Source organism: Eptesicus fuscus, chromosome 19 (genome assembly GCF_027574615.1).
Source record: "Eptesicus fuscus isolate TK198812 chromosome 19, DD_ASM_mEF_20220401, whole genome shotgun sequence".
NCBI classification, from domain to species: Eukaryota; Metazoa; Chordata; class Mammalia; order Chiroptera; family Vespertilionidae; genus Eptesicus; species Eptesicus fuscus.
Genome location: NC_072491.1, coordinates 31,292,515 through 31,317,222, shown reverse-complemented (window position 1 = coordinate 31,317,222; position 24,708 = coordinate 31,292,515). Strand labels below are relative to the sequence as shown.

Below are 24,708 nucleotides of genomic sequence, written 5' to 3'. Positions count from 1 at the left end.
ATGTAATTTGCCCAGCTAAAAATAGCAAATAAGGGCGTGAGTGCAGATCCTCTGACGTGGTACCCACTGGCCTCTCAGGATGTCCTGGTTCCTCTTCAACGATGGCAGTTATTGGACACAAATTACCCCACCAGTAATTTATCTGAGTAAACTATATATTACATTACGTTTACAGAGAAGAAAAAGCAACAGCAATAACAATAGAAGGTGAGGGTGCAGAATCTCCCATGATAGTGGCAGCTCCATCAGGAAGTAGTATTCATGGACCTTTATGTTGGTGGGAGAGGCACTTGGAAAGAGGATTCCTGCAGGATCTACTTGATAATCATATAGATTCATATCATTTTAGAGCTAGAAAGAAATCCTAGCCAAAATCGCTCCTTCTACAGAGATGGGTAAAGTGGCATTACATATAATTAGTTCAGATCCAAGTTGATATTCAAATGCCTATGTCTTAAATGCATTGTGTGTTTTTTCCACTTGTGTCAGAATAACAATTTAAGTTATCTGAATATTCATACTCGAATATGATGAGAGAAAATAGAATCTATTTTTAAAGTGAGCATAAAGCTGTTCTAGAAATATTAGATTCTAGATTTACTGGCCAACATGGTAGCCACTAGCCACGTGTAGCTATTTAAATTTAAAGCCATTAAAATGAAATAAAATACAAAATTTTGTCTTATTCATGTTAGCTTCCACTTCACATGCTCATTTGTTACATGTGGCTGGTGGCTACCACACTGAATTGTGCGGATTATAGAAGTTTACCTTCTTTACATAAAGTTCCGTTGGACATCACTGACCTACAGTTCAGATTATGTCTTTCTCTAAACCATGAGCATCCGTTCTACAGACCTAAGTGCGACATCAAAAGCCATTCAATTTCAATCACTGGGCATGTTGCCCACCATGGTTTAAAAGTCATAATTAGGAAGAAAAGGATAAACTCAGAAGAAAACAAGTTAGACTGTTCAGACAGTAGGGTTTCTACAAAAGGAATTTGCACCTGTCGTAGTTACAATGCAACTTAGCATTAAGCTTCCCGAATAAGAAAGGGAAAAACTTAAGAGAGTTAAGGGGTAATATTTAACAGTATAATAATATAAAAAGAATCAATAATATTATGTTAAAGCTATGTAAATTTGGCAGCAGATGAACATGAAAACTACAGGAAATATGAAGTTTTATCTGAAACACAGCAATGACAACAAAACGAAGTGTCCCTTTGGTATGTCTGTGTTTGTGTGATGTGTACAGATGAGTCTGTCTGTGTAAGTCTCAAAGCAGAACAACAGTATGATTTGTCTCCAAATTTTCTCAGTTCCTCTATAATTCCCATTTTATTTTTTATTTCAGATCAATGGCGGAGAGAAGCGACCTGCCTCTGACATGGGGAAAAAACCGAAAACCCCCAAAAAGAAGAAGAAGAAGGACCCGAATGAGCCCCAGAAGCCTGTGTCTGCCTATGCATTGTTCTTTCGTGACACTCAGGCTGCCATCAAGGGCCAAAATCCAAATGCGACCTTCGGTGAAGTCTCTAAAATTGTGGCTTCAATGTGGGATGGTTTAGGAGAAGAGCAAAAACAGGTAAGATGCAAAATGGAGTGGGAATCACCACGACTGAGAAAGTGTATGCACCCCCAAAGAAATGGCTTCTGAGGGCGCTGGGTGAATTCTTCGGCCGCTAGAACTAAGACTGAGAAGAACGTGCCCCATCAGAACCAGATTTCAGGAGTCTTTTTCTTTCACAGAATTTTACACTCCTTTATTGCCCCTCTATAAATAGCATGTTAGTCTTTGTTTCAAAGTTTACATAGTGCAGTTGCTTTTGGAAGGACTTTTATATATCCCAGCCAGAATTACCTCATTCCTTCATATTGCCAATGTGATCATAAAGACTAAAAAAGTACTAAAAGTATTTTCCAAACTGTCCACACCTCTCTTCAGCACTTACTATTTACCCTTTTGTCATCAAAACCCTCTTTGCTCTTTGCTAAGTGAACCTCAAATTTAAGGGTTTCTACCCTTGGCGATTCCCTAAAGACTACCAGGGAATGTTATTAAATCCCACATACACCATATTTCTATGCTGCGTTAAATGGGCCCAGATGCCTGCTTATTTTCTTCTCTCGCAGATTGCCATGATGTGACTGAGGACCATACTTAGGGAGGCCCACATGAGACAACTTTGCTGTCAGCCCAGAAGGTCTTAAGGAGGACAGGAACCAAGGAGGGAGAGCAAGTGTCCAGTACATAGATGTAGCCCACCTCAAGCAACATTGATCTCATAATTCTAAACCCGAGACTAGATTACCATTGTTAACATCTAGAATTTAATTGTCACAAAGAAAAAGTTAGATAAGCATTATCATCAAAATATAGTTATTGAAACAAATCTGTGGATGCAGCTTTAGCTGTTACAGAATAGTGAATTGCATTAATGATGTATTAGTTCCATATTTGATTCTTTTATATATATTTATTTCTTTTATTGATTTTTTACAGAGAGGAAGGGGAGAGGGATAGAGAGTTAGAAACATTGAGAGAGAAACATCGATCAGCTGCCTCCTGCACACTCCCTACTGGGTATGTGCCCGCAACCAAGGTACATGCCCTTGACCTGGAATCGAACCTGGGACCCTTGAGTCCGCAGGCTGACACTCTATCCACTGAGCCAAACCAGCCAGGGCCATATTTGATTCTTGATAGAGACATTTACCTCTCTTCATCAAATCCAAGAAAGTATGTAAAAAACAGAAAATCTCAAAACTATGTACATCTAGAAGTACCTATATATTGTAAACACAATCAACGTTTATGATGTATGTAGTGTTTTATACTTATAAGAATGTTATCACGTGATTTATGCCATTTGTTCTGCTCAATACTTGTAGATACTTTAATCCAAATTTTGCAGATTATGAAATGGGGCTAGATAGTTAAATTCATTCACTTATTCTTTCAACAAATATCTGTTGAGTATTTACTATGTGCCCCAGGCACTGTTCTAGACACTGGAGATACAGCGGAGAACGAGACAGAGTCCCTATTCTATTGAATGATTTGTCTAAGATTATATGGTTGGTACATAGAATTCCTGTGACTAGAATTTATCACTCTACATACCTTTCTTGTCTAACAAACTCTGAAATCAATTACAGCTGTAATGACAAAGCCAGGTGCTAAGGAAACATAGAACCTACCTCCCCACTTCTCTCCAACCTCCCTTTGCTCTAAGCCGAAGCTGTCTTTTACTATCGAAACTCCCTCTGCATTTCCTTATGCCCTTTCCAAGATTGTCAGCCGCAGGGCGTGGCTGCCTAGGCCTCTCAGGTGGAGCACCGTGCTGCCAGGGTGGGACTCACACTCCTGAGGCCTTCTCTGCGCGCTCAGTTCAACACCCATTTCCCTGATCAGAGAAGAGTTGGCATTGTGTTTGGGATTCTATCGAACACCTAATAGACTTGGTTCAGGATTCTAGAACTGGTTTCTGTCCTAACTCAGATCAATGTGCTCTCACAGTCCCACAGCGGAGGTGTGGCTCCTAACTGATGCCAGCCATTCGCGGTAAAATTGTGCAGTGACTCCATTCCTCCACCCAGCAGAACATCGCTAAATGAGGAACAGTGCACATGGGCCAGCAGTCCCAAAGCCGCTCCTTTGCTCTGGCTTTTGTGATCCTCATCCCTCCCTGCTCCACCCAGGATGCCACACTCAAGGACATACCTCTCTCTCTGCTTTGATAGCCCCTGACTCAGCCCCTCTCCCCCCACCCCTGACCCAGTGACTCAGCAAGGAGTGTTATTCTAAGCTCCTCTGTGCTCCCTTAGCTTCTACTTTGTCAAAGTTGTATTTCAAGAAACCAATTGCCTGTATTACCGGCCATCTGAACCTTTCTTATCTATCTTTCTGACCCCAGGTAACTTTTCCTAATTACCTCCCCACCCCCAACTAGAAGAGATCATGTGGTTTTAAGACCAGTAGTTTTAAAAGGCAGAAGTCTATAAAAGCCTTTCCTAACCCATGATTGGTCCTTCACATTAGCAATATAAAAAGTCAATACTTGTAGCCACATTTCTGGTGGAAAAGAAGAATGTTCTTTTTTTATTTTTCAATTACAGTTGACATTTGATATTATGTTAGTTTCAGGTGTACAGTATAATGGTTAGACATTTAAGGATTTGTGTTCTTATTGTGAGAGTTAGGTAATTCCTCAAGGCAGCAAATATAAATATGTAGGGTTTAACCACTAATTCTATTACAATGGGGCCTTTTATTTTTATTATAGCAAGAGGGGAACATTAAGATAACATTTTACTTTCTTTTTTTAATATAATTTTTTGTTGATTTCAGACAGGAAGGGAGAGGGAGAGAGAGATAGAAACATCAATGATGAGAATCATTGATTAGCTGCCTCCTTCACACCCCACACTGAGGATCAAGCCCACAACCCGGACATGTGCCCTGACTGGGAATGGAACTGTTACCTCCTGGTTCGTAGATCGGTTCAACCACTGAGCCACACCGGCCAGGGCCATTTTACTGTCTTTTTATCTCATCATATAAGGCAGCTATTTTCAACTTTTTTCATCTCATGGTGCACATAAACTAATCACTAGAATTCTGTGGCACAATCTGACAAAAAAAAATAGGTATAATTTCGATTCACTCACACTGGATGGCTATTGTTAATGTTGGTTGTTGACACTTTTGAAATTTGACAGTCTAAAGGAAAGTGGTCAGTGCCCCTGACTAAATAGTCAGGTATTGCATGTTTTAAAATTCCTGCGGCCCACCCTTTGAAAATGGCTGATATAAGGTAATTCCAGACCCAAAGAATGGAAAAGTCACTATTTTTTACTGTCATGTTAAAAAGGGAAATTACTCCCATTGCCCCATTCTGCCTTTCAAAATTGGGGCTAAGACTTTCTAAAAGAGATGTGATCACAATGATCCTTTAAGGCTTTGACATACGATGACAAAAGGTTTTCCTCTTTCTCTTCTGAATTTTATTTCCAATCTAATAAGTAACTTTGGGTTCCCTCTTAGTGGAAATAGTTGAGGGTTTTTTGGAGACTTTGTTTTATAAGTAAGGGATGAAATTAAATAATAGTTAACCCTATATAACTCAATTGGGTATTATAAAGCAATTCCATAATCCAAGTCCAGTGGTTAAAAAAAGTATGGTTTCTGACACACACAGAATGCAGGCCCATCCCAGGGACAAGAAGAAAGAGGGTCCAGTAGGTGGAATCGGACATGGCGCTTACCACGGGGAGCGTATGCATCGACGGGCCACGGCTCTGCTGCTACATGGCAGTCCTTCCCTGACAGTTTGCAGGAGTTGCCAGCAAAGCGAATATGCCCTCCTAGGATGCACATTTGAGCATCCAGAGAATTTCAGCAAAATATCCAGAAGTGTTATTATGGTGTGTTACCACCTGTTCTTTCCCTTTATGTTGACGCATTGTGCCAACATAACGTAATATCTCTGTTTCAAACTTAAATTAATTGTATTTTACTCTCATTCAGTATTTAAATTGGGGAGCACACAGACTGCTATGCATTTGTAGAGGCATGTTGCTCGCGCAGATGAGAGGCAGACCGTTCAACTTCAGAATTTAGGACAAATGCGCACGTTACACAGAACAGCCCCGTGTGACGCGACTGGCGTGGTGGAGGCAGCTGGTTCAAGTAGGAAGCTAGGATTTCATGAGCCACCATTGTTCACAAACCCTGTTGTCATAATAGCCCACAATTAGGAACAGCCACAAAGGGAAACACAGACTGGGGGAAATGGACAAAACTATTGATGGCTTATTAGGGGGCTCCGAAAATTACAATATTTAAGGGAAAACAGCCATTAGCGAGATTACAACTGAATGTTTTCTTAGCAGCCGGAGGGAACATGACTAAGAGAGCCGCTGTGTGTGTACATCACAGGCTGCCTCGTTGTGGAGTGCGGGCGGGAATGACCAGCCGCCGCAGAGGGCAGGTCTTTATTTTCAGAACTCTGTGGACTTTGGTTCCTGGGAAGCCTCTCTCCGAGAAGAAAACTCACAAGAAAACGGAAAGAAGCGGTAAAAATCCTCCAGGAACACAAAACATCCCTGGCGACTACTCGTTCCTACCCAAGCCACTGAGCCACCTTCACGTGTGGGAACTCTCTCCTCTTAAATACTTGGGAAGATGGCACTGAAGGTGGGATGGGGGCAGAATTGTGTTTGGGTTGCCAACCGGAGGTTTTAAATGCTAATGAATCGTAAGACAATGCAGAGCCCATTTCAGAAGCATGCTAAGTTGTTTAAAAGGCACCAGATGGAGAAAGGGAAATAAAACATAAGTATGGCTGTGATGTTGGTCTTTGCTACGTCTCTTTCACTGCCTGGAACTGCAGAGGGAGAAAAATAATGCTGTGACAGTATCATGCCCTTTGTGTGAGTACTCCTTGGAGTTTCGGCAACCCTCAGCATCTTTTTTTTATGAGGTTCCAGCTAAATTTCCTGTGTTATCTCCATTCTTTCTGGATTCTCTTGATTCTGGTCACCGAAGCCTAGGATCTGGGGTCCGCAGGGACAAGAGAGAACAAATCAAGCCCTTCTCAATTAAAGGGTCCATCCAGCTTTGAAGCAGAAGGGATGGGTCCAAAGAGCTATAAAGGGTTCTTGGGTCCTTTTCAGCCAGGGAAAGTCAGCTCGTAAGTGGAAAAGGAAAGTCACCTTAAATCAGAACCAGATGTAAATGACTAAATGAACCCTAAGTTCCTAATTGGAGACACAGTCGGGCTGTAATACGTTTAGCAAATTACAAACAAAATGTTCTTGTTTACATTACATTAAATGGCTTTAAAGCTCCAGCCAAAGAACTAAATAAACATGCTGTTAGGCTAAAAATGGAGTGGAAGGCCTGCTCGGAGTTTGATGTAGTCAGGAGAAACCACAGCCCACGGGGCGCAGGGAGTGTATTTTTGTAAATGCTAGTGATGTGGTGGATGGAAGAGGAGAGTAGATTTACCTTGAGATCCAGAGCCTAATGAGCAAAGAGCGCTTGCAGGGAACTGTTTGAATACTGTAACATATGCCTTCTTTCAGGATGCATAATTCATATCCAAGGATATTCGCCATAGCAGTTCGGCTCAATAGCAACACCTCATTATTTTATCCCTCCGTATTTATTCCTATGTTTGACGCCTCATGAAATTACTGTTAATGTGTTTATATAAGGGGAGATCTGACACAAGTGGGAAGAATGTAATTTCCTACTCATGCCTTCCCGCTGCTGTGTCCTCTTCCCCTGGTACAAGTGGCAAGTGTAAATAGTTAATTTGCTTCAATTATGAGCCTGTCCTGCTAAATTAGAAGCAGCAGGGATATGAAGAGCCAGAATTATACTTATGAGGCAGCTGACAAATCCTCCGAGCCCACGGAATCCAATCATTTACTCCTCATTGGTGCTCAAACACCCACTCTCTAAGAGCTGCACGGTTTCCTCTTTTTCCCCTTATCTTAGTATAAAATTTGGATTTTATGTCAACAATACTTAAGGTTAGCCAAAGTCCCGTTGCACTATATAGCATTCACACGTGTTTATCTTGCCCATTTCCTTATAAACAGTATGCATTTTCCCAATTTTTTAAAAAATAGGAATAAAGGTTACGTAAAATAATTGTTCATTTTCTAAACTAAGAAAAGTTCATAGTTATAAAAATTTGAAGCTGAGCGATTAAAACTGCATGAAATGGTGAGCATATTTTACTTCTAAGATGCAGGTATGTACACCCATAATGGTTGGTATATAAATGGGATTATTGCATGTGGCATACACATACGTGTCCACTATACAGAAATACCCTGAGCTCCTTTAGGAGTAAACATTTCACTTCAACATTTTCACGACATGGTTAGGGAGAAAACGTGAACAAAATGCTTATTCAAATCAGTGGCACTATATGTATTCTTGGTAACAATGTTTGGGGTGGTTGGGCTGTTATCTGTGTATCAAATCCTCTGTTTCCATCGATGTGGAAGATGCAACTTAGTACTTTTTTTAGGAGCACTCATGCTCATCATGACTCACAGAAGAAAAAGGCTGAGACTAGGGACTATATCCTCAATAACGAATCCTCGGGAGCACCTACTATGTGCCAGGAACTGCCCTGTATCCTGGGCTTCCACTGTAGAAAACAGATCAGGCCACTGCTGTTGTGCCTGAGGGAGGCATCAAGGGAGTTGTCTCGCCGCTAGGAGGAGCCCCTGAGTAAACGAAAGTAGAAATTTGAACCAGATCAATTTGATTTCCACCAGGGGTCTGCCATACTTGCTGTAAAATGACTACCCACTCTAGTCTGTTTTCTTATTTGTGAAATGGGGGGTAATAAATACCATTTAAACATTCTTGTTGAAAGTATTATATATATATATATATATCGTGCTTAATAAAAATGCATACAATAGAGGCACATTTTTTAATTTATTTTTTAACAGAGGCATATTTTTAATGCTGATTTTCAATCCATAGTTTCAGGGCCCCACACACCAGATACATATTAGACATTCAATATATTGTTAAATGAACGGCATCATACTTGCCCCAGTCATCCTCATTTAATAAATGAACAGATATATTTTGTAGCCTTTTTTTTTTAACAGAAAAGGAACTTGTTTCTGATATCTACCATTCCAGAAACAGGCCATAGCATTATTATGTGGGTCTTTTAGATGGATTCAGATGTTCCAGAAAGGAATTGATAGCAAGATTTTTCTCACTTTGTATAATATTTTCAGTCCTCTGAATACTACTTTTTAAAGTTCTTTGAGTTCTGGAATGCTAAAGAAAATGCTGAGCGATTTACATAAGATTGAAATTTAACTGCGTTTAAGGACTGAGTTCTATATAAAATATAAATGTACTTTCTCTAACTGTCCTGAATAATAACAGCATTGAAAGAAGCTACAAACATTAATTTCTAAAGGATATGGCAGGGACTGGTGGCTAAATTGTTATTTCTAATACATAGCTGTATTTCTAAGCATTTTCTATAAATATGAACTCGTACTGGGGTAAGAAAACTGCATTTGAAGTCAACCTCCAAAAAAATGCCTTTTAATTTTTTATAGTGTTTGAATAGAATACAAAAATTGGAAGAATTATATATTTTTTCTTATTATTACTATAAAAGCTTCATTGAAATAAAGTATGACTAGAGATTAACTAAGAGCCTGAGCAGAAAAGAAGGAAGGAAGAAGGAATTAAGTGGTATTTATAAGAGTTTGCTTTTTTGTATGAGTTGGATGGATTGTGTGGGAAAAGACCAGAAAGTAAAAGTCCAGTGACAGAGTGTATTAGATTTTTTTTTCTTGTTGAGTTTATTATGGTCACTGATATTGAACTGCTGATTTCAATTAGGGATGATTAGCCTATAAAAACATGTGTACTGCTGGTATTTAGAGCATTTCAAAAATGATTCAGTGAATCACTAGATTACATGAACAGGATATGGATTCTGTAGAATTGCTATTTGATGTCTATCTACGTATGTTTTAGTTTAGCCATTATATATGTTTTAGTTTAACCACTGAGATGCAATCCTTAGATAGGATATGGTAGCTTTCTTAGAATAACAAACCACAGCATATAACTAAGTTAGGACAGGATGAATTCAAAAGTGTTTGGATGAGCTGGGGAAAATGATAAATGATGTATTATGATATTTAAATCCCCATCTGGCCAACTTTGCACTTTATTTCAAACAGCTGTAGACCATTTGGAAGCCATTTTATAGCTCAACTGAGTACTAATATTTACTGTATGAATAACATATCTTTAAAATATTTGTCTTTCCCTGAGAGAGAGACCATTTCTTTCCCAAACTTAACTTTGATATAAATCAGACCCATCCTCCTAGGTTAGAAGGTTTGATCACCGCCGCCCTGGGTAGTTCATTGCCAAAGGCAGTCAGCACCGTTGTTGGTTTCTTTAGGTAGACTTTCTCCCTCCATGAACAGAGGCTTTGAAACATTCTTGTTGTTGTTAATGCTCACCTGAGGATATTTTTTTCATTTATTTTTAGAGAGAGTGGAAGGGAGGGGGAGAGAGAGAAACATCGATGTGAGAGACACACATCGATTGGTTGCCTTAACCGGCACATGCCCTAACCGGCACCAGGATTGAGCCTGGAACCAAGGTACAGGCCCTTGACAAGGATCAAACCCATGACCCTTCAGTCCATGGGCCAACACTCTAAATACTGAGCCAAGATGGCTAAGGTGCTTTGAAACATTTTTGAGGAAATTTTTACTGATGATTTTTAAATATCTGTTCTAAAGTAAGAATTTCTCCACCTCACCTATATGTTGAATATGTACATATTTTTATCATTCTCTCATACATTCGAGGTCTTACTTCAGACATTTCCAACAAATATGGAATTGAAAAAAGCATTCTCATAAAATGTTAGAAAGACATACAGTATAATATTGGAACTATTAGCTAGTTCTCAAAGGTGGAGGGTCCAAACTGCTGTTGAGGAAACTTGACTCAGATTTTAATTCCAGTCTGGGCTTCTCTCCTTTAAACTCAATGATGGAAATATACCTCCTGAAATGACTGCCATTTGAATCCTCCCTGTGAATATCCGCAGTTATTCAGGAAAGAGTGGCCCCATCAATCCACGTAACATGAAGTGATGAGTTTTCTCTTTTGTAAAGTGGTATTTAGGCACTTGTGTGATGATCCAACATAGCCAATCATCAATAGCCAATAGGGAGCCATTTGTAGAAAACAGGGCACTCTGAATGCTAGTCAGGCATCTAGTAACAACATCGATCGCCAAGTGAAAGCAGGGGGCACATATTCAGCCTGAAATGCATTGCTAGCCACCATCCTCCTATGGTTGTTAATCAACAAATTTCAGGGAAGTTAACACTTTGTGAGATGTTGGGAGCCCCACCAAGGGATAGCACCTTAGTCACACAGTTGCTATTTCAGTAGAAACCCAATGCAAGAACGAGGATGGATGATGCTACATTCAGGCCATCTGGCAACCTACCTTATCTGCTACTACTGAGAAAAGGATGCTTTTGGCAATGCTGTGGGTGTGTTCTATTTGCCTTTGGAAGTTAAGCGAGCCCTAGTTAGCTGCCTGGGGGTCAGATGGAGTAGCGTACTAATAAAAAAAGTGCTTCAAGCATACAAAAGCATACTACCATCAACAATCTGCAGTATTTACTAAATATTTGCTTTCAAGTATATAAGTCCTAAATAGGATTTCTATGTGCGTGGGAGAGAAATCCTCTAGAAATATTTTTAAGGTATTAAACGTAAATGTAAACATTGTCAGCTTAAACTCATTAATTATAAATTGTGTCTTGAAGAAGATGGTTGAAGAAAAGACTACAGACAGCAATCTGTCTCTCAAGGTGAAAACAAATCAATAAAAAGCAAAGAGCGTTGTGTTTCTGATTGTGGCTGAAACGAGGCATAGCATATGCATGGGTGGGTCATATTATTCAAAGGCATTTGCTGTACCCTAGTGTTATTTGTTTCCACGTGCAAATTTCCAAAAAAGAATCTGAGTTTGGCTTCCAATAATTAGCTCAGTAAATTTGGAATACTCTTGTTCTTAAGCCAAAGAATTTATTGGTTTATTTATTTAAAAAAAATTTTTTAAGTCTCTTGAGTTTCATATTTAGTAAGGATGGCACAATGATTATATGGTAATATTGTATGAATTCTTAATTATCTTATTAAATTGCCTTTCATTACATCACAATGGCAAGAATAAAGTCTAGGCTGCAGACCTCCCTAAAAGAAGAGCACATTTATTTCATAGGGACCTTAATAATTCTGTTCACAAGGTCAGTCGGTTGTTTACCTTAAGTAAAATGTTCTGCTTTAATTAAAATATTCATGAGTAAATAATATTTCTCTCACCTTGAATTTCACAGTTGGGGACTGGGCTCTACATACCCTAAAACCACAAATTGACCTCTGCTGCCAACTTTGGCAGGTATTTGGTCTGACTAATTCCAAAGCTACTTTTCAGTCCTTAATCTGTGTCTGTTTTTGAGTTCAGCATTACAAAATATTAGCCAAACCTCCTTCCCTGCTGAAAAATTCAAGATGTGGGAAATTTAAAATAGTTGTTGATAAAAATACACTTCTGTTTACACAGTAAATGATGAAAAAGAGTTCTTTAAGGCTGATTTCAAAAGATTGTTAAAAAATGATTCTAAAAGCTTGAAGGAATTGACATAATAGTAGCAGACAACCATGTGTGTTCACTTTGCTAATCTTTCATTTTCGACTCTAATGACTCCTTCCCGTTTAACTTAGTGAGGTGACCTTTAGCATAGCAGCAAGTCGTTTTTCAGTACTTCTGCTCAATTTAAGAGGATTTTACTTTTATTTTCAAGATGATTCCCTCTGAGAAATGAAAACTTCTGTAAACTGAAATTCATTTCTGAACACCTTTACCTTTTCACAATGGGGAGTCCACAGATCCGTGTCATCCAGTGTTTTCATTGGAAAGGACGTGACCGTGACCAGAGCAGACTGCAGGGCAGGGCATGAGTGCAGTCCTCAGCCACTCAGGGTCCCATTCCACCCCCAAATGTGTCTGTGACCTCCATCGCCAATCCCTGAGGCTTTGAAATAGAACCTCAAGGCTCAAAAGTTTTAAATTAGTGATGAGCCTGCCAACTCCAATACCTTTGATTTACTTATTGGACATCATTGGTCATCGCTCACCTCTGTCCTTGTTTTTATATTTAGCATGGAACGTATATATCGGGATTTGAATGCACTGTAGGATTATCTGCTCATATATAAATGTGAATGGCTTCTTTACTCGTGTGTGGTTTCCCTGGGAACCTTCATCAATCATATCTTTCTGAGCCAACTACCTCTACTCTCAAAGTAAACCAGATAAATCCTTTCATATGCTTTATGTAAAATGGAAAATTTTATTGTTGTTAATCTTCTTCTTATCTAGCCTATTGTCATGCTTCTTAAAAATCTGTTTCAGGAACAGAACACAATCTTTGAGGATATATATATATATATATATATATATATATATATATATATATATATGTTATATAATATAATTGTGTGTGCATGTGTGTGTGAGTGTGCATGTGTGTGCATGCAATTATCATTCTGCATTGTATGTCTCTGGGAACAAAAGCAGGTGCACTTTCTAATTTAAGACTCTTTGTTGTTGTTACAGGTCTATAAAAAGAAAACCGAGGCTGCAAAGAAAGAGTACCTGAAGCAACTAGCAGCATACAGAGCCAGCCTTGTATCCAAGGTAACGTGCTATTGTGTGGTATTGTGTCGGATTGTGGCCATCTTATTGCAGACTGTGATGGTCATTTAAAAGCATAAAAGATCACTTTAGCATTTCTGCACAATCTTCTTCGTTGGAAAAAAAAGAAGTAAATCCTAAACAAAGCGATATAGCTGTATGTTATGGAAATATTTGTTGATACCTAAAAAGCCGGAGCAGCATCCTCTGCGCCTTCTATGAAATATTGTCCACCTGTGGATTATTGGTTTTGTGGATTAGTCACAGCGCATCCTTAATCCTGAGCCAATTTTCTATTTCTCTGCATCCTGCTCTTAAATTGCCTCCCCCTTCGTACCCCGTCCAGTTGACCTTTGCTGAGGAGATGCCAACTGTCAAATTTAGCCTCGTTATAGCATCATTAGGAAGTAAGCTGGCCTCCCCAGTCCTCGTTCCCCCCCAAAAAAATGTTTGCATTATTTTATTTGAAACTGAAAAATGCCACTTAAAAATAGTTTATGCTTTAAAATATCTTAAACACTAGTCCTTTCTGTTATAAATACTCAAGAGTTGACTGTTCGGTCTCAGGTTATTAAAGATGTATTTCCCTTTATAGATTTCTCAGGGAGGCAACCTCAGTGAGATGGGGCTGTGTTTATAGGTGCTTGGTGTTATGTCATCTCAAACCTAAATCTGGCTGTTATTTGGTTCAGTGTGCCTTGGGGCTCTGGAATTCATTTTATTCACCCATGAAGAATACTTTCTCTGTTATCCACAAATAGCCATCGTCCTTCTAACAACTCCAAAGTAGTTATATAAATTAGGTTTTTTTTAATAGGGGAAAATATATGCTGAATATACTGATGCAGAACAGAAAAGAGAGCACAAATACACGTGGATAAAAATTTCAGTGTGCCAGTGGCCTAATACAACTTTATATTCCACTTCTAAGCCATGACATTGTGGGAAAACATGCTACTTATTACTGAACCTAAACATTTCTAGCTCTCCTGTACTCTCTCACCAAAGATCTAGCACTTCCTCATTTATCTAACTCCTTTTGAAGCTATTTATATTTTCTGCTGATACTATCTAACATTTCTGTATATTTATAGAAGTCACAGAATGTGTATAAAATCATAGCAAAAAAATAAGGTATAAAATATTAGATCCATCCAGCCATTGGGTTATTTAGTCACACTGATATTATTCAAACCAATATGCCCAAAATGTAAAGAGGACTTTTAAAAAAAATGGAATAAGATTTCATCCAAGATGAAATTTTCTTTTTGAGCATTTTAAATAGAAAGTTAGTCAGAGCATTTTACATCCAAGAAAATCAATACATAATGTCTCAAGCCCAATACAAAACCCTCTGGTGAATGCTATGTGGATTGCCAGAGTGCTGTGATACTGACTAAGCCTTTGCTTTCAAAACAAGTGTCCTCAGATTTGCTCTTAGCTGCAACTTTTTCTTACTATTCATTCTCAGAGTTGCAACCCTCAGTATATGGCAATTTGTATAAATGCTGCGAATTGCCATATCTACATTTTAAAAACCAAGCACATTTTTTTACAGCTTACTCTGACGTTTTTCTTCTCTTTGGCAGCAGGAATTCTGCTGGAACTGTTGAATGTCTGTTTGTGTACAGCCATGTATTGTGTGTATACAAATGGAAGGAAATGACAAACACCCTCTCCAGGTTACAAAAAGTGGCCCTCTGATGTTGTATGTGGGTGGATATTTGCAGTATAACCTTTAGGCATGTAGAGAAAATGTACCAGCCTGCTCTCCCATTGAGATGGAAGCGTGTAAAAATCTGTTTCTTTTTCATTTTGTATTTTGTTCTTGTGTGACTGTTCTGACATGTACAGTACTTAATTCCTTTATTCCTTTATTTATTTATTTGTTTGTTTGTTTGTTTATTTACTAGAGGCCCAGTACACGAATTTCGTGTACTGGTAGGGTCCCTAGCAGCTGCCGGCCGAGTATTCTCTCCCTTCCCACAGCCGCCTGCCACCACCATGGACCAGGGTCTCCCTCCCTTCCCCTAGCTGGCCCCGCCCCTGGTTGAACTCCTGGACAACTCCTGGTGGAGGGGACAATTTGCATACTATGCTTTTATTATATAGGATTCTCACCCATCCCCCATGCCCCTCCCCTTTGGTAACCATCAGCTTGGTCTCTATATCTATGAGTCTGTTTCTGCTTTGTTTTGTTTATTCATGTGTGTGTGTTTTTCAGATACCACATATAAGTGAAATGAAAAGAAACCATTTGTTTTCTATTTTAAGTTGTCACAAGGAAAATAATAGCCATTTATATTTATGCACATATTTTTCTGTTAAAATTTTTCAGTATGTTATAAATTATTTCCCTGTTCTGAAAGATCTAAAGGTACCATCCTAAAACACTACATGGTACTGATAGTGACAATTCCAGGTTAGCACATGCACCAGCCAGGTTTTGTTCCCATTCACTCAATCATACATTTAATCGGCAGACGCCCTGGGCGTGTGATCTGTACCAAACACTGTGCCCGGCTCAGGAAAATGCATCCGCTGCACTTAAGGAATGTTCTCTTTCGTCTGGAAGACCAAGAGTGAAAACGTAAGCTAGTAAATGACCAAGATCTTTGAGAATCTAAGCATTCGGAAGGAAATACAGCAAGGGATTTGACTGGGTGGACTGCAAAGTCCTCTTTGAAGCTGTGACCTTGGAGCTGAGAGCCAGAGGAAGACAGGAACTGCAGGCCCGAGGGAGCTGAGGGGGAGCCTGCAGCAGGTGCAAAGGCTCGGGAACCAAAGTGGCTCCGGGCACTGAGAGGTCAGTGCAGCCGGAGCTGATGACAGAGGAAGCCTGGTTTGAAGTGAAGCTGGGGAGGTGGGCAGGGGCCAGTCACCAAGGTTTTGCAGGACATTGAGAGGAACCGAGTTTATCCCGTATGAAGGGAAGCCACTGACTGAGTTTCAGTAGGAATGGCATGATAGGATTTACATTCCTAAAAGGTCACTTTATGTGAATGAATTTCCTCAGCCGTCTGACCCCAGTCTCGGTCCTTGTGCTGGGCTGTGCAGCTCGTGGGTCCAGACAGCGTGCTTGACCTGCTTTCTTAAACTCCCCCTGCCCCACCAGCCACGGCGGAGCACCGACTCTCTCCTCTGAGGTCACTTTGGCCAGTGAAATACTCTACTAGGCAGGGAGCATCATGGCCTTAAGTTCTTGCTTTACTCCTCCAGAGCTGCGTATTTGGGTACTTACTTTCTGTAAAATGCATTTGTCCCACCAAATAAGACTTTGCAGTCCTCGGCCCATAGCTCCTCCCCTCACTCATCTGCGGCTGGGTCTGGTCTGCTGCTGCTTGTGGCTTCCAGACCAGGCCGCACTCCGCGTCCGGCCAGGGCTGCACGACACCTGCTCCGTGTCAGGCACGGGGCTAGGTGCTGAGAGCACAGAGCTGAATGCAGCACATCAAAGGAAAATGTTTCACGGGACTTGAAAGGTTTGCAACTGCAGTCTAAAATTAGCTGCTTCTTACGGAACATAATCAAAAATAGAAACAGCCTGGCTGTTTGATGAACAGTGTCCCTCTCCTTTCAATATTTCATGTTATGTTTTAGTTGAAATCTGCTTTAGACCATCTAATCCAACAAATTCATTAACGTGACTCCAGGCCTGAATAAAATAGAAATCTACCAAAAATAAAAAAGCTCTGTCATAGTAAATGACTGTTCTAACTGTCATAACTTCAAAATGATGATACTGACACGGTCTCAGAAGGACACTGAATTTTTTCCAATGACACAAATACGAAGAGTGTCTTGCTTACATGTAGCTTCTACGTGTCACACGTGGTGCTAGACATTTTATATAAATTCCTAAGATTCATCACAATAACCCTACAAAGTAAGATTTAGACTTAGACCCATTTTCTACACAGTCCCTGGGCAGGGAGATTAAATGACTCGCCCACAGTAAGGAGAGTGACAGATTGAGGACCCAGACTCCTTGCTGTCTTGTTCCAAAGTTTATAGGTTTTCTCTATCATGAGTGATTACCAAATACTTATTTATTTGTTTATTTAAATTCTCTATTGATGAAAGTATTATATATGTCTCCTTTTTCCCCTACTGACCTCTCCCAACCCTTTCCTGCCTCCCAGCACAGGCCTTCACCCCCTTATTGTCTGTGTCCATTGGTTATGCTTATCTGCATGCATACAAGTTTTTTGGTTGATGTCTTACTCAATGCCCCCTTACCCTCCCCTGCCTTCCCTCTGAGGTTTGATGGTCTGTTCGATGCTTCTGTGTCTCTGGATCTGTTTTTGTTCATCAGTTTATATCTTAGAACTACAACCTCTTTGTTATCTCCAATAAAAGTCTGTGCCCGCTCTTACATATTAGACAGCTAAGAGAACAGCTGCCCTGGCTTAAAGGAAGCTGCGGGTAGAAGGCCGGAGTCCTCCAAGGGAGTCCGTGGCCTGCAGACACTCTAGAAAGCATTGCTCTGTGCTATGCTCTTCCAGCTGTGCAGCAGCCTGGCCTGGCCACACGGAGCCTGTGACAGGCCGCCCAGCCACAGGCCACGCCCTGCTGTGCAAACACATCGGAATTGAAGGACACATGAACAGAGTACAGAATGTTGAAACACAACACTGGTCAGACTCTGGAATGATTTATTCAATTTGGGCTCTATAATTTAAAGAGGGAAGTTGGACAGATTTCAGAAGAAAAAGACATGAAAGTGACTGAAATTGTGCTAAGTGAAATAAGTCAGACAGAGAAAGACAAATACCATGCAATTTCACGTATATGTGGAATCTCAAGAACAAGATAAGTGAAGAAACAAAACAGAAACACACTCATAGAGACAAAAAACAAATTGATGTTTGCCAGATGGAGAAAGGTTAGGGGATAGGTGAAAAAGGTGAAGGGATTAAGATGTACAAAGTGCCAGTTATCAAAATAGTCATAAGGATGTAAAGGGCAGCATGGGGAATAGAGTCAGGATTGTAATCACTATGTATGGTGTCGGGTGGGTGCTAGACTTACTGAGGTGAGCACTTGGTAAGTCATGAAAATGTCTAATCACTCAAACACATAAAGCAAAGATAATATTGTATGTTAGCTATAATTGAAAACTGAAAGTTAAAAAAAAAAAGTGACTAAAAGGTAAAAGGCAGAAGATAGGAGCTGGGAAGAGAGAGTTGAAAATTTCTCAGTCTGAAAAACAAAGTCTTAGGCACGTTCAAGCCCATGGCAGGCATTAGACATGGGACAAGGGTTACTGGTGCTCCATTTTCTCTGGCTCCAGAACAAGAAAAAAGATGCCATTGGAAGCTAGAGGACTTGAATCTGAACAGAGGGCAATTACTAACCTCTTGAGTTATTTGGGTAGACAATTTCTTTCCATAGAGAAGTTTAAAAGCAGGAAGCAAAGGTTTATAAATAAGGATTGTAGGAGATCTCTAAGGTATCTTCAACGTCTGTGCTTCCACAGGACGTCAAGGGAAACATCAGGGGACCTCAAAGGTGCCACTCATATCACCCCGAGGAGTCCTCAGAGGGCAGCAAGGTCCACAGCCAGCGGGGGCAGGTGGATCTGGGTTCAAATTCCAGGTTTCCCACTTCCTAGCTGCATATCTTCATGCAAGTTATTCAGCTGTTTTAAGTCTCGGTTTACTCATGTGTTAAATAGAGAAGATCACAGGACCCACATCCATGAGGCTGAACTAAGAAAACTATATAAGCTGCATGATTTGGGATCCTGAACACGGGAAAACACTTAATAAATACCAACTATTTTATTACTGTTACTAATTTTAGTTTAATGTTATTGGTAAGTGTGCAAAGAACTAGGAAAAGTTTGTGCATGATTGAAAATGTAGCTGGCTCATATTTTCAATTTGTCTGCAAGGCTGCTTTGATGCACAGAAAAATTTTAAGTGGCATTAAAATAAGAAAAGTTTGTTTCAGGATACATTCTTTTATAAAGATAAGAAATGGTCTAGATATTTTTAAAACTCATCTACACAGCTTTCTTCGTTGGAATGGTCTTTATGAGTCTTTAGTAGGAGAGACTAAGAATAGTCTGAGGGCCAAGCATATATGCTGTTTTGAAAGCTAGGACTTCCTGGCTGGAGCCGTGTTACTTGCTATTTAAGGTCATTTGGGGTTGGCCTATGAAGGAAAGCTTAAGGATATATAGTTTTTCCATAGACATGGGTCTAAATTATTATGTTAAAAACAATGTATAGCCGAAACCGGTTTGGCTCAGTGGATAGAGCGTCGGCCTGCGGACTCAAGGGTCCCGGGTTCGATTCCGGTCAGGGGCATGTACCTTGGTTGCGGGCACATCCCCAGTGGGGGGTGTGCAGGAGGCAGCTGGTCGATGTTTCTCTCTCATCGATGTTTCTAGCTCTCTATCCCTCTCTCTTCCTCTCTGTAAAAAATCAATAAAATATATTAAAAAAAAAAAAAAAACAATGTATAACTTTAAAGCAATTGGGACTGGTTTCATTTTACCACATAGACCAGAATTTATATTCTCAAAATGAGTGTTGGATTCAAAGTAGTCACCTTGGGAGGCCACAAACTCATTTTATTATTGCTCCCCAAGTTCAAAAAGAGTCCTGAAACTCCTCTTTCAGAACTGCAGTCACGAAAAGGTTGCGAGCCACTTTAGAAAGTCAATCGTGTGACATTGTTTTCACACCTCGTTCTTTTCCCCAAACATTACTCAAATATAATCCACAGACTTGGCTCTAAGTGACTATTAGCTGTTTCCAAAATCAAACGCACCATCAAACGACAAAGAGTTGTCTGAGGATCTGTAAAACAGAGTCCCACAGGCTCTGAAGAGAAAGCCAGTAGGGAAGTTCTCAATATTCCAAGTAAAAGCAGCGTTTACTGAAAGAAACTTCCACCTTCTTAGAAGTGCCCACCTGGAAGGGGACAACATGTGGGCGAATATGTTCTGGTTTGTTAAACGACCGTCATCAGATTCATGACTTTAAGGTCACACACCAGAGAGGAGGTTTTGTTTCTACCTTGTGCCAGATTTCTAGAGGACAATGGAAGCTGGGTTTTTGGTTTTGTTTTAATGTACAGGATAGGACAGTATTGAATTAAATTACAAACGTTCTCTGTTGCCGTGACCAGTCATAAAGAATCACAATGCTCAGTTCAATTAAGGACCAGTAAGTTCAAAACAAAAAGGATATAATTTCTTTTTACAGGATGAAGTAATTTATAGAATTCATGCCATGAAGACAAATACTAAGTCCAAATTTGAAAATGGGATGGACCATTTTATGACTGTTAACATAAAATGTGCAGCTCCCGTAAGCCCAAACTGTGATTTAAAGATAATAAAATCTCATGCTTCAAGGTGTAAATTAATCACAGGCAAGGACCAAGAAAAAATTTCTGTCCAGAAGCAACAATGCACAGTTGAGTCGGTGCATAAATTTTCTTTAATTTCCAGTGCATCAAGTATTGGTCAGTGCTGAAAACAAGAATCAAATTAGATGGATGATTAATCTGATTTGGTTCAACAACTCCTATATTGTTGCTTCCACTGAGTTTTATGTCTTGTGCTTATACTTTGCTATTTTAAATAACAATTGCTTTGTCAATTTTTTTATGGCATTTATCATCCCAGAATGGGGGCATTTATGCACTCTGCAGTATTATCTTTATTATACAGCGTAAATGGGATCAAAACTATCTTGGATAATCAGCAACTTGGACCATAAGAAGTGCCTGAAGGTTTATAGAGTTCTATCTCTTGTGGAAAATTCCACTGAGAAGACCCAATGGTCTTTCTTGCCACACACGCATCCTCATTTTGCTTATAGAGAACATCTTTCAGAATAATGGTTTCAAAAGCAGGCAGGAGGTAGAACTTATTCAGAAACTAACAGCCAGAACACAGTTTTTGCATTAAAATGTCTGATTTAAGGGTTGATTTTCAGTTGTGTATACAGTAGTAAAATCCCATTTATCAGGTTACCTACACAAAGCACACACACCCTAAAATAAAAGTAGTTAAGGTGTTTGAAAATAGAAACAACCTTAAATTCTTTAGTCTGTATGAGAAAATATTTCTAAGTTATGAATGATAGGTACACAGATATTCATATACAATTAATTTGCAAAATTGTAGCCTTGCTCTCATAGTTTAATTGGAAGAAAATGAGAGTAAGAGTATATTAAATTTATGATTTCTTCATATCCCCATTTAATCAGATTATGAATTCATGGCACTTTGTTCTGGAAAATGAACTTATTCTTCCTATCTTCCAAAATAATAAAATAGCACTATAATTAATAGATGGTCTGTTGTATTAGTCTGATTAAGAATTAATCAGAAATGAAGCTGGAAGTACGTTTTTTTCCCCTGTCTGAATGAGTGGACCTTTACATAAAGACGCAAATCCTCAAAATATGAGAGGAGCACAGTAAACTTCCCTGTTGCCAGCATCACCCAAGATCCAGTGGGGAATAAAGAACAGAGTACCTAACCAAGGGCCAGAGCTAAGGGTGATCATTTCTCATCCCTTCTGGGAGGGTGTGGTTTATGCTGAGAGCAAAGGAGAAAGTGGAATATCACCCTGATATTCTGTAAGGTTTTAAAGATTTCAGATCTTTTCTCCCCCTTGGGAAGAGGAGCCCCATGCTTTGTCAGGAGCCCCAGCAAGGGCAGCAGTCATTGTGTGGAGTATTGCTCAAGAAGAGTCATTCAGTCATTCATCAAACATGTTGGTGTGCTCTGTATACTTGACATCGTGCCAGGTGCATGGGATGCAGAGATTCAAGTCATTATTGTAAAAAAAAAAAAAGGTCCTTTCCTTGATGGAGAGGGGTCCAAAACTGGAGGACTTCATTTTAAAGAGAGAATACAGGGAGAGAACCCCTATTGGGGTGCCTGCCGTGCACAGTCACGTGCCTAGACACATTATTTACCTTGTCACATTAAGTATCTTGGGAAGTGAAGGGAAATCACGTAACTTCCCAAGATTCTTTCTCCCTCTATGTTACAAATTATGGGTAAGTGTTGTCTAAATCATTCCTTTTAGAAATCTATTTAGATAGTTTGCCCATATTCCTTCCAGTGATTAAAAGTTACTGCTATTTAGGTTTAGCATTAACTGATCTTTACATGCCTTAGTTGGGAGAAGATGGATGACAAAGAAATGGCTGAATAGACAGAATGTTTTGTGTTTACCAGGAGAAAAGAGCCTTCACAAAGTTGGCAATCAAGTATCTCAGATTAGGTTGCCATCTATTTCTACTTATCTATAAGTCTATACTTCTACCTCTACATCTATCTATCATCTATCAATGTGGTGGACCACATGCTGTTATTTAAAAAGTGAAATTTGGGAGAATTTGGCTCATTGTTTATTTTGAATTCGCCGTTGAGGAAAACCATTAGCATGAGTATGCCTTCGCTTTTCTAGGCTCTAATTGGGAAGCTGCCAACTGCCTAAACCCTTCAAGAAACTGTCACAGTCCTTAGCTGAGAATATGAAATTCACTATGCAAATCTTATTCCAGGAAACATGAAATAATGATTATTTTAATATTGTACCTGTATGCATGAAATTTCACTATGCATTGTGAGGCAATAAAAAGTTAGTTTGAGGCAAGAAACATGACTATTTAAATTGAAATGTATGTTCTATTTTGAACCACATCCAGCATGGTCAGTGGTGGACCTGAGGCGGCGGGAGGGGGCAGTGAAGGATTAAAGAAAACAGACAAGAGAATATAGCTGGGGCCAGGTGGGAGCTGTTTTCGGATGGAGAGACAGTGCCACAGCCTGTAAGCCGAGTCTTTATTTTATAGTCAGATCTCATGAGGCAAAGCAAGGGCATGGTCAAGATGTTTACAATGTTCTCGAGAGTTTCAAATCTACTTGATTACATGCACCTGAGAACTCTATCAAGCTTTGTTTTGGCAGCACTTGCTGCACCTCCCGCAGCCTACATCACTCAGCCACCTGGGACCACAGGTCTACACCTTCGCTCTTCTAGGCTCTAATTGGGAAGCTGCCAATTAGGTCAAGCTTACAACCATAGCCTTTGGCTATAATTGTGCTGGGAGGGCTTTGCCCTCAAAGCTGGGATCTGCACGTGGCTTTACCAGGAGAGGACCATGCCCTCTCATCAGTCCAAGGATTGAACCTGTCCAAACGCTGTAGCTGCTCTCCACACTATTTGCCAATTTAAATTATGTGTGTGTGATTTATTATTTTTTCTGCACCAGTATTTCTCATTGAAAACTATTGCCATGAAGTGACCAATTAAGAGAAGACTTTTGTGGTTCTTACTTATAGACTCAAGACATAGATTCGCAGAGTGAATGTTCTGAGAAGTCCTGCTAGAAGGCACCCCCTTAATCTTCTCTAACCCAGTGCTGTTTCCACACATTCTCTCATGGAACCTGGCTGTTTTAAGATATTTATTTTTCCACGAACCCCCTTCAATACAGTTTGGAAACTGTGTGCGTCGGGGTGTGAAGTGGGTGTTATACCTAGAACTGCTTGCCAAGACTGGCTATCCAACCATGAAGCCAGCCCTGCTGTTTGCTATGTGTCTATACTCACTAGGATTAGTCATTTCTAGTGTAGCATAAGTACATTTCCTTAAGTTGTTTAATTTAAATAAATAAATGTATGTAATTGTAAATTTATTGTTGTAATTCTTGGGATGATTATACGATTGTCTGAACAACATGTCATATATTCTTCTGTACATTTGGTTTACATACACACAGGTGTATATGCAAGTTCAGGCTACGTATCTAAAGCTGTATATACCAGATCAGTATATAATCAGGCATTATTGGCTACCGAGATAAAAACATTTTACCATTACATGTATTTCATAGTTTTGAGAGTATGGTAAATGTGAGTGATTTTTCTTCTGTTTGAATTAAAACATTTATAAAGCAAAAAGTAAAGATGCACTAACATGCATTAAGTGTGATAGCTTTCTGCTCATTGTGTAATTGTTTATTTCATGAATGACAGTGCTACAGTATGTGACTAAATATGAAATTAGCCCTTGTGCAGTAGGCTCAGAAGAAGGAATGCAAACACAATGAAAACACTTTCCCTGATGACTTAAACACAGAGACACACAATAAACACATATCCTCTTGACATGTACAGACTGATGTTTGAGGCATATCACTCCAGTACATGCTACTCTGATGTAGAACTAGTCAGTGTTTATGTGGCCTGGATTAACCTGATTGACCTTTTCCTTGAATTGTTCACTACTCTGTGCATCAACAATAAGACTTTTTTAAATGGAAGCCAAAAAAAATTGACTTAATTTTATAATGGAAAGCACCTTTTAGGTTCTATCTATAATAATAAAAGCATAATATGCTAATTAGACCAGTTGTCC

The 24,708-nt window shown here is 39.5% G+C and overlaps 1 protein-coding gene across 1 annotated transcript in view; it reads left to right on the top strand.

Moving 5' to 3' along the window:
• Positions 1 to 24,708, top strand: part of TOX (thymocyte selection associated high mobility group box) — a 301,503-nt gene that overhangs the window by 265,497 nt on the left and 11,298 nt on the right. The window contains exons 5-6 of the mRNA XM_008143313.3: positions 1,360 to 1,590; positions 13,232 to 13,312. Coding sequence (XP_008141535.2) covers positions 1,360 to 1,590; positions 13,232 to 13,312 — 312 coding nt within the window. The remainder of the gene's footprint in view (positions 1 to 1,359; positions 1,591 to 13,231; positions 13,313 to 24,708) is intronic.